The sequence below is a fragment of the Aythya ferina genome (assembly GCF_964211825.1).
Source record: "Aythya ferina genome assembly, chromosome: 2".
In the NCBI taxonomy this organism is placed as follows: Eukaryota; Metazoa; Chordata; class Aves; order Anseriformes; family Anatidae; genus Aythya; species Aythya ferina.
In genome coordinates this window covers 36,602,516-36,617,908 of record NC_140297.1, presented here as the reverse complement: position 1 = coordinate 36,617,908, position 15,393 = coordinate 36,602,516, and the positions used below count along the sequence as shown (strand labels likewise).

General features: G+C 41.6%; 1 protein-coding gene across 3 annotated transcripts in view; it reads right to left on the bottom strand.

The window, feature by feature from the left end:
- CREB5 (cAMP responsive element binding protein 5) overlaps positions 1-15,393 on the bottom strand; it is a 255,618-nt gene that overhangs the window by 91,054 nt on the left and 149,171 nt on the right. The window contains exon 1 of one of the 3 annotated variants that reach the window (XM_084507653.1): positions 4,838-4,901. The exons of the other annotated variants lie outside the window; for them this stretch is intronic. Coding sequence (XP_084363779.1) covers positions 4,838-4,884 — 47 coding nt within the window. The 5' untranslated portion in view covers positions 4,885-4,901. Of the gene's footprint in view, positions 1-4,837; positions 4,902-15,393 lie in introns of those variants that run through there. 3 annotated transcript variants of the gene reach the window in all.

Below are 15,393 nucleotides of genomic sequence, written 5' to 3'. Positions count from 1 at the left end.
CAAACGTCGTCCTCCCTCACTAGAATTGGCTGGTCACATCGGAAACCGTTTGGGCAAGGCACCCCACCCATAAACAGAGCACTTGGGGAGAAAAAGGTAGTAAGCAACAAATAATTTGTCTCTTTGCCAAGAGTAGGGGTTGTGTCTCCTCCTTGTTCACCCTCTGAGACAATAAAATGAAGGCTATAGTAAGGTAATATCTCTGAGGCAATCTGAGAAGGAATGCCACATGAATAAGAACCAAGAGGATAAGGATTCCTTCAATTTTGTGTTGCAAGTGGAAGAACTGAGTAAGCAAAGGGGTACAGAAAGTCATTAGCAGATGGATGCAGTGTTTCCAACAGCTCCTTTCTTTGGGATTGTACAAATAGGAAGAGAAATAGAAAGGAAACAAAAACGTGAGTGTGGAAACAGAGTTCCACTAAGGGAATTGCCACATCAGCTAGGTGGAAGACAAAGATACACAAGTCCATTTGCAGGAGAAAGAGAGCATAAACACAGTTAAGTGGATATTAATGAACACTAAACAAGGATGGCAAGCCTGCTCTGAACTTACAAATCACATCCGCATTAATACCAAATGAGTTCATTAAGATTAACATTATTATGATGAGTATCAAAGGGATTAAAAGAGATTATGGCAAATAAGAGAGTCAGATAGGAATGAGATGTAATTACCTTCATATCTGCTTTATCTATAGCTGCAGAGAAAGACCCAGCATTCACTTCATACTGGAGGAACCTAACTCACATTTTGATCTGAAGTGTAATTTTCAGCAAAGCTGATCTCAACAGTTTGGGCTGAACGTGGCCCGGGCATGTGCAGGACGAACAAAGGACGGGTGGGAAGGAGAACAGAGAGAGACAGGGAAGGGCAGGCCAGGCCCGTTCCTGCCCCAGCACCCTCAGCGGAGCACAGGACAGCTCGGTCTTCATGCCATGAGGCCAGCACTGCCAGGGCCACTACCTCTCCCCAGAAAATGTCCTGCTCTGACCTAAACACTCACCACACCACCACACCTGGCAAAGAGCAGGTCCTGGTGCACGTTTTTAAACCAGAGCTGGCAGCTGCATGAAATTCCCTTTGGAGGCACAAAGCTTGGAAGAAGGCCCACTGTGGGGCAAGGGGGTGGCACACCTAACTCAACTCCAAGCAAGGCAGCATATAAAGCACACAGACCTTATGACTGGACTGCACCAGGGGAAGGCTGTCCGCCACTCCTTATGATTCCTGTTGAACACGTATGATATACAGTGAAAACGCCCAGCAATACCTTTGATGGTGACATGTTTTCTTCAGTACCCTGTGTTTGAAAATTTCACTGCTTCACAAATATCAGCTAAGCCTTCCTAAACTATTTAAGGGAAATAGTCCCACTGCACAGCCAGGAAAATTGAAGAGCACAGGGACAGAGGAATCACAGTCAGTGAACTAAATACATCCTCTAACTTTTACCTCATGCTTTTGTACAGCAACTACAGAGTCAATTCCTTTGTGCATGCAGAGACCAGCTAAGGAGCACCAAATTACTGCTTAAAATCACACAGCTTATAGAGAGGATAGTCTGCCAATGCACACATTAAACGACGCAGGCGGAAATGTTACTTGGGATCATGGTGGGGAAAGTTTACTGGGACTTTTCCAGCCGGGCCCTGCTTTGAGCAAAATGCCTTTCTTCAGAGGCTGACCACGCGTGGTCAGCCTCCAGTGCAAACATCGCTTACAGACATTGGTGCATTTGGCCTCTGGTTTGTTTGACAGGTTACATGTGCTTCTGGATATATCTTCTGATGCTCATTTACTGAGTGCTGTTAACATTTCTCTTGGCTACTGTTTAAAAATTAGGTCCCTGAAGATATCATCCTTCAATAAGAAAATCCTCTTGCCACAAGGCCTAGCTTCAAACACGTCGAGGCCAACAGTCAGAGCTGTTGACCTCTGAACACAGCACTGTAAGTCCACAGGCGTACCTACATCTTGGCTCAAAGGTGGTGCAAGACAGGCAGCTAGCATATATGAAAGCGTATATAGAAGAATATGAAACAGGCAACAACTGTGTATATATTTATATATATATATTTCTCCAAGATGAATGTGCATTTCAAAAACACCTGTCAGAGCTGCCTGGTTCTCTTCAGGACAGTTATACCTCATTAATTCTATGCTTTGTTGCTTTAATAGACACAGGAGAATTTATATATATATATATATATATATATACACACATGCATATGTATGCATACAGCATTTGCAACTGCAACTTTTTGAAAGAAGTCTTTAAATCTGTTCTTTCTTCGGTACTGTGTTGAAATCAGTTAAGTAGCAGAAGTGAATTGTAAGTTAGAGATGCAATGCGCTTTTGGAAGGGAAGAAGGACTTAACTCTTTACACCCTCTACCTAACTTCACAAAGCGCGAATCAGACAGGTGGAGAAAATGTAGCTGCTTTGTGAAGGTCATGAGCTCAAGGCAGGGTCATCAGTCAGTCCAAACTGTCTGAAGCACCCAGATGTTCTCCTCTGCTGCCCTCCCAGCCAGGTGAAACATGAATACCATGAGAACCAGACAAGGTAGTCTCAGATCCCCTGTGAAATGCAACCTGATGCCCACAGGCCATGTTGCACAGCATATTTTGTGCGCATCTTGATAAGAGAAGTAGAAAAGATGTATTTCTGTGTATCCAGAGACGGAGCATGACAAGGCCTGTCATCTTTTGCCCGACCTACCCTAGGAAAACACTGACAGGCTTTTCCTGCACAAAGTCTCCCACCAGAAAAGGCAGGAAGGGAAAGAGTGAAGACCAGTCCACCTCACCATCGGAAAGCAGGCAAAGGGAAGAATCTACACTGCTTTACTCTGATGGTTCATGGAGCTGCACTTCCTAACATTTCTAGGAGAAAATATGAGTCAGAAATCCTACGGGAACTCCTGCAGCAACGCAGCTCCCTCCACAACCCACACATCCTCAGCAGAGCACTGCGCAATCTAACCCATATGGTATATCTGCACTGAAACGTGGGCCAGAGCCGGGTGCGGCCTTACGTTCGGCTCTCGAATGATAAAAGTTTGGCAGATGAGCAATTGTTTGTGCTTGAGCAGTTGACTGAGGAGCCTGGAAATCAGGGCATTTAGGAAAACCTGTGAGTAATGTGCAGGGCGCTAACAGCTAGACACAAGGTGGTTTGCAGAGGGAAGGGAGGGCAGGGGCTGGGCAGGGGCTCTTGTCCTGGTCAGACTGAGATGGTGAGGTTTTGTGATCCCAGCAGAACAACACTTTAGGATACTTTGCTTACTCTAGGACCAACACAGTTTTTAAAAAATAAAAATAAAAATAAAAATAATAATAAAAAAAAAATCACCAAACCCTCAGGAGCACGATTAAGACTATCTTTAGTTACTCAAGCAAGTCTTTGGTCCTCTGCTGATCCAGTGGACACCAATACTGCACTTTGCTCTGTGACAGAAATTCCCTGAAGGGGGCACTTCCGAGACCAGAATCTTATAAGCAGACAGCTCTTGACACAGAAACCTGATTCAGACAGAATGGGTGTCCTGAGGACAACAACAGCCACCTGGCATCTCCCATTCATCCCACATCTAAACACAAGCACCATCCGAGAGGGGTCTCAGTGTTACACTCCACATTGCCCACTCTAATGCTAATGTACTCACAGTGAGCTTGGAGAGGAGGCAACTTTTTCCCTCCCCCAAACCCAGAGGCTGTTAGAAATGTGGAAAAGGAGGCTTAAAAGTCTGTAGGGAGACAGAAAGATTTAATAAGACAAGCACCGTGCTCTGTCCTACAAAGGAAACCCCTGTGTGCATATGTCCCAACTCCCAGGTACTTCTGGAGGGCAGCCTCATTACATCCTGATCTGCCATACGGGATCGGGACCTCAGCGGTCCCGGACATGGTGAGAAAGCAGCCCATCAAACAAGCTGTGAGCCCGGGGTGAGCTAACGAGCAGAAGGCTGCTGACAAGTGTTAGAGCTGGGGCTCCTCGGGATGAGCTCTACAAATCGCCTCCTTTCATGTTGTATTTTCTACAGTGAACCCCCGGCAGTGGGAACTTTTACTCACACTGTTAGGCAGAGACTGAACTGCTCTCTTCATGCAGTTTCAAATTCGCCAGCTACGCTCGGAGAACCACCCCTTTTTCTCTTTGCCTTTCTCTCTTCTTTCTGCTTTCTCTGGGATTTTTGTGAAAGAGACACCCAGTTTCAAACCATTTAAAAAATATCAAAAAACCCTGCTGGAAAATAATTTGCAGCTGTGATAATATCACATTTTTAAAAATACCGTAATATAGTTTTACTTTTAATAATAAAAGATAAAAAAGGGGAGTCTGTGAATAATTAGAGAGTGCAGTCTGAAGCCAGTTACAGTCACTGCAATTGATAATAAACTTAAACCCCCTTGACAGCAGGTAAATGCTTTGCAACCCTGACCCCCTTCCTCTCACATTACTTAACAACCCTGCAGTTCCAGCATTACATCACCATCGAAGCGATTGGTTCCTGCATTTTAACTCTCTCCCTGTCTCCTCCGATTAGGAGCGACACAATGATGGGGGGGGGGAAAGGAGGGGAAAAAAAAAAAAAAAAAAAAAAAAACTTCTCTCAAGTTTGCTGTGCTCCTTGTTTGGGTTTGGTTTGGTTTAAGAATCAGCTTCTGCTGCTAACGGTCGAGTTTACACGCACCAGAAAACAAACTCTGTCGAAGTGGAAGAGAGTGGGAAAGGGGGACGAGGAGGAGGGAGGAGAAGAGATGGAGGAAGGCGACGGGGGGAAAAAAGTATATAGGAATCAGAAAAGGAAAAGAAAATTAAAAACAAACCTCATGGACATCACTGAGCCTGAATTCCCTGCTGAGGTGCAGAACATGAGAGCCCTGGAATGAGTGTATGTAGAACTTGAGCCAAAGCTTAACTAGCCCGAGTGAGTCATATCCTTCCCATTTGATTCCTGTCCAAATGATGATGTAATGTGCTGGCCCTCTCCCTCGCTCGCTCCCGCTCGCTGCACTACCTCCCTCCTCCCCTTTTCTCCTTTTTAGCTCAGTGCTGGTGAAGTCACCATTTAAATCTGGCAGAGCTGAAGCAAAAACTTCAATGTAACCAAAACAGCCCCAGGCCAAGTTCCAGACGTACTGAGACTTGGTGGTGCAATTGCCATTGGAAACGAGTAAACAGAGAAAGAAACAGTGCCGCCTCTGAACGGCCTGCGCAGCTGCCTGCAGGATCACAGGAAAGCCCAGGGACTGGGCTGACATGATTGACGGGGGCTGATCAGAAGATACTACACACAAACGCACCCGCGCTTGAATGCCCACATGTTCCGGGCTTCTAGGAGATCCAGTGATTGGGAAAGGCAGAGATGTGGCAGAGAAGCTCCGAGGTGTACGCAGTGTGTTTGTTTGGGTCTGGGGAGAATGAACAGCACTGATTTCACAGGTTATGCCACTGCGCTGAGCTTTCTCCCCCTTAACCACACAGAACTGGCATACGCATGGCTGGAATCGAGCCCTGTGTTTTTAAATGAGAACTGTGGGGTTCTTTCTTGGTGCGTCTGCAAACTTACAGGTGCAACGCGCTTTCTTTCTCTGCTGTTTCAGAAGTAGCAGAAAAGCCCCAAGCCATACAGCGCTGTAAGCTTATGAACCAACACGCTGCGGTGCTGCTATTGTTTACCCTGCTTTTAAAACAATTCCTCTCTGGTGTTTATTTCACAAGTCTGACAATCATGAGTTTTCTTTAGGGGTAGAGAATGTTTCTAAGTAGAACCAGTGAAAATTTTTTCAAAACAGAAGCTTTTCAGGTGCACAAACATCAGCTATCCTGGTGCGGACCGCACTAAAGCATATCACAGATCATAAGTCCTGCTAACGTTAAAAGCTGCCGTAACTGTGGCTGAAATACCTCACGTGTCCTCCCCCAAAGAAGCTTTTTTGCATTGTTCATTACCTACAATTAACTGTAGTCAACACAGTAGAAAACAATCGCTCCACAAAAGAATGCAAAGCCTAAGCAATAACAATAATTCATGAAAATATCTCAATACACATATACATACTGATAAGTATTTCAGTTTGCATTACCAAACTGTGGAGAATTAAGCATTAATGGTACCTGAAACACTGGAAAGGTATTTAAAAGTGACTCCTTTCTTCAAGAATTTCAGATTCAGAATTTCAGCAGATTTTACAAAGTCACCTCACACAGTGTCACACGGTGAAATTCATTTTTTGGATAGTCAATGAATACATCTAACCTCCAAATTCAGGAAAAAAAAAAAAAAAAAGGAAAACATATAAAACAATGCATTTTCTATTCTTTTCTTCCTTATAAAGATGTGAGTTTACAGAAAAGTAATTTCTATTGCCTATCAGCATTTCACCGACAAGTTTTTGGAGAGGGATTCATTAATTGATCACAGCAGTGATTTTAATGCTCCTTACACAGCAAAGCAACAGAGATTATTGTAAAGTAGCAAAGTTTTCTCCCCAGGATGCTCTGACAATTGTAAATTGTCTTTAGAATGTATTTCTGTGGATCAACACAATTAGCTTCAGTAATGTTTCAATCTTGAATTCAAGTAGGCTCAGTACTGAATTCAAACGATTTTTCTTTAAGGTATGCATGATTTTCAAAGATAGATCGAGGAGGAGAAAAACGAAGGGTTTATCCTATTTGATTAAAAAAACAGCAGATCTCCACAGCAGACTGACCTGCTGGATGACATCCTCAATTGATATTGATGCTGCAGCCACTCAGAGTGACACCTTTATCAAGCAAGGCAGCTCTGAATTAGAGGTGATCGGCCATAATTATTACTGGCGCCACTGAAGCCTGTGGCTTGACAGCATCAGATGTGGTTGTTATAAAGTTTGGTCCATTGTGTCAATGGCCCGTATAACTCATTTATGTCTGAATTACCAGCTATTGATTTTTTGTCTTCTGTAATGTAATAAAATAAAAGTTAGATCATTCGTAAAGCTTTCTTTTAATTCTAGCTTTGCTGATAGTTCCTTTTTAAGCTCAGCCCACTTCTCCCTCTCCATTAAAGAAAAAAAAAAAAGTGACTTCCTACCCTTTTTCTGGGCATGTCTAAGAGATCAACTTCCCTCTCATCTTCTTTTTATTTTGTCTTCTTACATTTACACTGCTGGAGTACACAGCTTCAGCTCACTGTTCACCCTCCATTTGTGCCATAAGCATTGCTATAAAGTTTTTCATCAGCCCAGGACAGATCCCTGGCTCAGAACAGCTTGAAACTGATGGGAAATGTGGCTACAGCCTACGCACAAACATAGATCACATCACCCACCTCTGGAAGGAAGGAAGCTGCCACCACAGAGAAAAACTATTGCCCTGAAAAATTGAGGTTATCCTGGGGCTGCTTGTCCATATACATCCACTCCTGCAGCCCTTGTTAATGAACTGGCCTCTTCCACTCCTCTGAAAGACCCACATATCCACCACCCTGCTGTACTGAGAGAAAAATGCAACCCAAAAGATGGTTCAGGAGCTGTATGGTAGTTCACTGTCCTCCTGAGGCTTCAAGCACTTGCCTGGCAAGTGTTCCCTTCCCAAAAGAAAACTTTGTTTACCATTATGAAGAGCAGACCCATTGTCCTTCTGTGAGCATCTCAATCAAAATATTAGAGGAGTGAATGTATTTGTAATGGATTTAGTTATTATTAGTTACATTTACATAGACACAACCACAAAAGAATTTAAGTGCCTTGAAAACAGACTTTGTGTTATAGAACATATTTTTGGGAATTGGAGGATTTTCTGAAATGAAGGAGAAAGATCAAAGCAGCCCGAAATGCCCATCATTTTTAAACAACGTATTTACACCAAAGCCCCATTTCAAGAAGTAAACTGCTTTATAGCAGAGCCCATGCTCCAAAGGAGTTAAATTTTTGTTCGTGCTTGCTGGTGGGAATACAAGAGGTTCTTTCCAGGCAGGTATTTCCAAGGCCTATTGATTTTTCTTCCCTCTAACAGGAAGCACTGTTTTCCCATTTTCCTTCCTGTGACAGACCAGTTAATGATAAAGAATGTCCTGTGCTCAGAGGAAATTCCACTTGCATGCAAGAGCTCCCTCTTTATCTGTTTACTTGTCTGTCCTTTCTTTCTCCCCCCCTCTCCACCCCCCATCCTTAAATTTCCATGCTCAGCCACACTCAAGAATAGGGCTGTTGTGATGGGAGTTGTGGGATGTTTTAATTCTAATGGGAGCCTTCTTCAAAGTAGCGCCCTGGCCAGCACAGTTATGACTCCAGCTTAGCTGTCTCGTTCAGGAATGCTTGCAACACCCTCCCTGCAGCATGTTTCATCCTTAGGGAAAGGGTGGTGGGGCACACCACAGATGTTTGGTGTAACAGAAACTCCACAAAATCACTGCTCCTGCTGAAAGTTTCCAGTCCGATCAACCAGAAAGCTCTGATGTTCGAGAGCCCAAATGTCAGAGCACACTGGGATTATCTCACAAGTGTATTGCAGCAAGGAACTGGGTGTACTGCAGCTGAGGTTGCTGGTAGACAAATCATCAGTTCTGCCTGCACATTAGGTGAGTGTGTCGCATGCAGCCGTTGGGACTGACCTGTGTCTATTTCGATCAGTGGCCCAAAGCACCAGATAAGATGCTGCCTGTGGATGAAAGCACTGTTGCCTGATTAGTTTTTTCTCCACTACTTGGCTCTTAAAGAGGCTTGATTAAGAAAATATTCTGCAATAATGGTCCTACACTCAGGAAAGTCTCATTTTCATTCAGACATTATTTTTCATTTCTAACCCAAGAGCCTTACAGTCCCTGTGGAATTAAAGAGGCCAGATAATTTCAGGGTTAAATAAGCTTTAATGACTATCACATGTATGGAACCTTAAACCTCGTATTAAAAATTATTTTTTTAAAGTGGCATCTCTTCCTTTTTTAATTTAAAATAACCATCCAGGTGGTTTCCTAAGGATTTCTTTGCAAATTGCTTCCAGTGAACCTTTTCAGTTACAGACCACTGCAAACCCATGTGGTGTTATTCAGTTTTCAGTTCAACTTGGGTGTCCCGTGTTCCTGCAGTGGACAGAGGGACCATCTGTACAAGTGCCTGCATGGGGAGGCTGTGGGACCTGACCATACTAGCTGTCACAAGTAAGGACATAAGAACGTGTAGATCCACCAAGTTCATCAGAACTAAAGTATGCCAGTACTAACAGTGCATTTTTCCAATTATTAATGAGAGAGTGGAACACAAGTTCCCAAGTCATTTGGGTGCTTCCGATAAAACTACTCAGATCCAAGTGCTCAGCATTGAGCTCTAGCAGAGGTAGAGCAGGTTTTTCCATGAGCTCTCCAAATTGTTATGAAATAGAATATATAGAAATGTCCTTTGTGAGAACTGCCCCAGATTTCTTGTACATGAACTCTATATGAAACTGCGTTGAGCTAAGTATAAATGATTTCTGGAACAAAAATCTCCTCTCAGTCATACGCCCAAAATGTGCTGCTAAGTTAGAATGGCACTATCAAAAATATCAAGGGAAAAAGAACTCAATATTTTTGATAGATATTTTTTGATAGGGAAAAAGAACTTGCAGAAGTTTGGGTCAAAAAGTTTTGGAGATGGGTGCTCTGCAACAAACCATACAGATGTGCAATGGGCATGATGGCAGTGAGATTTCCCCACATTGTTACAACGAATCTTGAAAATAAATAAATAAATAAATAAAAACCACTTCAGGAATGATCTCATGACAAGACACCTTCTCAGCTGATGCTCCAAAGCAGGTTAATGCCCCTTGCAATCACATTTTTTGTGCTGGGGACACTAAACCACTAGGAAATGGAATGAAGCATTGCCTACTTACTATACCCTCGCCAAATAGCTGTGGGCCAGCAGTGAGCGGCTGACCTGGAAGTGAAGAGCTCTATACCCAATTACATATCACTGAGTCATCCAGTCTGAGGAGCCAGCTATTTTATTACAGCTGTAAACCACAAATACCGAAGACAAATAATGCAGCAATTTATGCAAAATAATAAATAATGCTTTACATTTCTACAGAACCTTTTGCCCTGAAAGATCCCAATGCACCTCTAGGGCTAGCCATAAAAAGCAACACAATGCAATCACCCTTGACATGGGCGATGGCAGCCTGCCAGCCAACTGCACAGGAGTGCAGAGGGGAGATGTTGACTAAGGACAAAAGTAAACAGCTGCAATTATTTTTAAAATGCTGTGTAATCTTTAATGTTCATCCATAACGATCAGGAGATTCCCTTCCCTCATTGTGACTCTGATTACTCTAATGGATAATTAGCACAGGCTTGTTTAAGGCTGGAGCCACCTCTTTTTAGTGTTGCATGAAGAAGCTTTGCCATTCAGTTGTATACCCTAAATATTTTGATCCCGCATCCCAGATATCTTACACTTCAATGTGAAAGTCCATAAGTTTTATCTTGGACCCAGCTTAAAACTTGCATTATATATAGTTGCATCTTGACTCTTGTAACAGGACAGAGGGTCTGGTTTTGATGTTCTTTCTCCATTGTGTTTCTAACAGACAGAAAAGTAGGCTGAAATTGCAAAATCTGGATTAAAAGAACAAACTCATATGCTGAAATGAAATATGTGCTGTGGAGCACAGTATGGTAAGCACTGAATAATGGTACACAAACTCTAAAACAAATTTTAGTCTTCTCTTAAACTGTCAACATCATGCAGTTTTGTTAGCCCTCATCTTTATTTTTTCCAGCACACTAAGAATAATTAATAGTCAAATGAAACTTTTAAAAAATAAGCAAAGCTCTGGGACTCAGCTCCATGTGGAAGAGAAGATTTCTGGAACTCGGATCACACTCAATACAGCAGCATCAATTCACAGTGCTATTTGATAAACGCACACACGCGGTCACTTGCTTTTAAAGATGTGTCCACATTTGTTAGTAATCCAGCTAGCAATATTTCCTCCATGAAAATTAAATGAAATAAAACATTTGCTGGATAAATTAGCTTTAGCTTTGAAACTCCATGAAGGAGCACAGGTAGCCAAGCAATTCTACGGGTCCCAGCTCATCCTCAGGCACACAATTTACACCATTAAATCACTAGCAGGATGATGAGAATTCATTACCCAATTGGTACCATTTTAACTTGGCTCTATCCAAAGGTCTGAATTTAATCAACATCCAACACTTTGACACTGAAACTACAGCCTCTTTTATTATAGATTAGAATTTTTCTATGTTTCTTACAAAACAATGGAGGCTACAGCAAGGAGACTGAGATGTAGCCACAACTCATGGCCAGCATGTGATTCCCTGATTTGCAGACTCCCATACAAATACAACATAATGTTTATAGTGTAACAAGTCAGCCATAAGAATTAGAACTCTGTTGTTAATGACATAAAGCTATTACTTTATTTGATATATTATTTTAAAATTGAAAACAAACAAACAAACAAAAAAACTACTGTCTTTTTTTTTTTTTCTTGTTTGTTTTGTGATGGGAGTTCAACAGGAAATCCTAGGTCGATTTCCTTCAGAGTAACTTCTCCAGCCACAGACTCATTATCTGAGAGATCCTTTCTGAAACCAAGTGAGGTCCATCTGTACTCACTTATGTTTTTAGGATTTACATACTATGTTTAGTCCTCCAATGCTTTTCTTCTGGAAAAGAATGACTATCTATTATCTCTAAACATACTCAAAACAAACAGACCTCTCACACACTCATTCAGATCTTTCAGGACTCTAAGAGGAAAATATCTGCCTTTTACTGACATTAAAGCCATAGTTACACCATCAGTTTTGCTGTGATGATAAATGAAAGAGAAAATATTTCTAACTTCACTTCCACATTCTGTGGTGCAGGATACTGCATTACTTTCAAGACTAGTTTCTAAGAATTGAAATGCACAGCTTTTCTAATCTGACATCAAATGCAGAATCAAATCCACCTAGAAAACATTCATGTGCTTGAAAATACATTGCGGTAAGAACATATTCTACACGAATTGTGCCTGCTGGATTTACACTTGGCAGCAGTCATTTTCTGGGACACCCTCTAACGTGTAGAGCCTGCTCCTTCCACTATGCAAAACCAAAGGGTTCATGCTTGTCCTCACTGACTATAGCCCATGTCAATGAGGCACTTCTGTGAATTCTTTACTGAAAAATACCACTGCCATGCTAGCATCCCTGCTGACTTTTCACATAAGGGTAGAAGACAAACTTTTTGTTGAAAAATGAACAACAGTAAGCTCAATTTTAAAAAATCCCAACAAAATAGATTTTAATATATTTAAATGAGAAAAAAAAAAAAAAAAGATTTATTATGGAAACAGGATAAACAAATTAAAACAATGATGACTAACTCATCTGAGAACCTGCAGAGTTCACTTTATAGCCCAAGATTCCCTCTAACCTGAGTGGAAACAACTGTGAATTCCGCTGAATAGCTTTAATGCAAAAGAAGCAGCACCTGGATCAGTTTCCCAACTTAACTGGGATGTTACTTGCATTCTTTATGTTTCAAACCCTGGGATTTTACCATTTCTCTCCTTTCTCCCCCAAACTTTCCCTTTGTTTCTTCCTTCCATTCAAAGTGAATTTAGTTTCTAGGATTTTGAAGTTTTCTACTGTTTTTGTCCTCCATGTTCATGATTCTGTGTGTTAATTATTCTGCACAGAGATGCCAATCTGAATTCAGCTTGAAACCACTTCAGGGCTTATATATTGTTGTAATTGCTTCATAACTGGAACATATGTCTCACCACCCTGCACGTCAATAGTTGCAACATCTTTTTTTTTCTGGCTTTTACCAATACAATTTTACCTCTTTCATATTTGTCCAGATTGCTGCTGCAAAGACCTTTTTGCTAACCCTTTGCCTTGAACATGCCAGCTGTCTCAATGTCCCTTAATTAACTCAATCTCTCCCCCTGAGAAGCTACTTTCTTTCATTTTCATGACCTGTGGTAACCATCCTCCCCACACCTTCCCTAACCTGTTTTCATTAATATTAAAAGTCAGCTCTATATCAGTCCACCACGCCATCCTAATGCCTCTCAGTGCTTCTGGATAGCCAGACACCTTCCTGACGCATCATTATTTAAGAGTGCTTGCACCTTGAAATCAAGCAGACCACTGCAGAAGCTTGCTGTCAGCCTGTGACCACTTACCACTATTCTCAAGCCTTCCTTCTACGTTGCCGTATTGGGCTGATGAACTGCTGCCGCTTCTAGAAATTTTTATTAGTCCCCCCAGGCACAGTCTTGCATTTTTTAATATTGAATTTCATTCCATCGCCATTAGTTCAGTACTCAAAGCTCATCCAGGTTTTTTCTTGTTGGATTTTTTTTCCCTCCTTTTTTGTATGATATCCAGGTCCTTCTCTGTATTGCCAATGTCTCCAAACCCTGCGTCACCAGCAGTACTTGTTATACTTACATTACAGTCATTAAAGAAAATGTGAAACAAAATCAGGTCTGTACTGAACACCACATAGTTCCAAACAGAACCTCCTCCAAACTAATGCCTTCCTCTTCAAACCATCCTGGTTCTTTCCCCTTCAGCAAACCCCATTTTTACACAAGCTATATGAAGCATACCTGCCCTGTTTCCTAGAGAAGATTCTCCCACATTAGCTGTGGTTCTTGAGCAGCCCACAGCTGTCAACAGCTTTTACTGAATGCACATTTGTCAGCATGAGTAACAATGCAGGACAAAGAGTTTGCCTCTGTTTACCAATTCATCCTTTACTTCAAGAGCAGCCATGCCTGAAATTTCTCTTAGCTGACACAATGGGATAAGCAACCTTTCGGAAAGGTTTTAAGAGGAGAAATGTATTAATTACAATGTAAATAAGTAGCATGAATACTACCGAAGTGTTTAAGTCACATTTCAGATGTCTTCTGACTCTCACTGCTGCATCAGAGGAATTTTACATCCGTGCCCCAAAGAACCGAGAAGCCCTCTGTGTCATGCTATCCTGTGCTTACCACACTCATTACTGGGAAGTATCATTATGCAGAACTTTTGGCATTCCTAAAAGAGATTTCAGGAATGCCACAGCAAAAATGGATGGTTTGTTTACTTGATTAATGCCACGATCTATGATTACAAATCTGTCTACTGTAGCTTTCACAGGAAATTATTTCAAGAACTTCACTTCTGGGTGTTGCTTAACATCCAGTACCGACTCCACTATAAACTCACACACATGATTTATCTGGTGGCCAGCATGTGTGGGAGGAAAGATCTAGGAGTCTGACAAGACTCTTTACTCCCTGTAACTTTCAGGCCATCACATGTAGAAATCTAGACTGTTTCGCTCCTAAGCCTGTTTGTAAATTCTCAGCCAATGCAAACTATTAATATTGAGCTAAGTGAGTGCAAAATGAAAGTGATTAGGCACATACTTTAAAAAAAAAATTATACGCACATGTTTTACTAGCTCTAAATGTTAAACCAGCCGATTACATCATACCAACACAGTAAAAATGACTCCAATGTAACCAAGGGAACTGTTTTTGCTAAATAACAACTGAGTCCCTTCATTTAATCTGAATTCACACAAGATGCAAGTTTAGCTTAATCTCACTTCACAGAAATCTCATGCTGTAATTCCACGGTGGCTGTTCAGACCGGCTGGGATGCTCTTGCTGTTGGTTCGTAGGGCAAAGCTCTCTGGGGACTGTGGCAAGGCTTTCTCAGATGAGGGGCCCTTGTCTGTTGTATTTACTATTCTTGGTGGCCTGCCAGCAGCCCCAAATTTGGCAAAGTTCAGAGCACAATCTGCAGTTGGGTTGCTTGATTATTATTAATATTTTTATTTTTATTGGTTCAGTTAATATGTTTCCACTTTGTTGTATCTTAATTCTGCTTTAGTTGTCAGCGTTGCCTAGTGTGTATCTCCAGCCTGAAGCAAGGTAAGGATGGGCCAGGGGCAGCCACCACAATTGTCATCTAACTGTTCCCCAGGTTGGCTAGTAATAATCTTGTTCGTCTATATTTTAGAGACCAGTTCATGAAACCTCTATTTAGTTTCACCTGATTTCCTAGCTGGTCAATGTTTTCACAGTGTTCAAACAAAAGGTATTAAATATTTGTAATTACTGTTAAAAGAAAAGGAAGTTGCAGATACCCAGAAGCATCTTCAGGGATTTAAACAAATGGTAGCTGGCCAGGTAAACACAATGCAAACTCAGAGTTAATTCCAGGATGTGTCTGGTGTGATTTCATCTGCCTTACTGCTATGTTCATAATACACATATGTAGGGGCATGTATCTTGCAAACGCACACTGAGATAATAGATAGTATCACACAGAAGACATTATATATTTATTATAGATGTAACTATGTAAAAAAGAAGAAGATGGCTT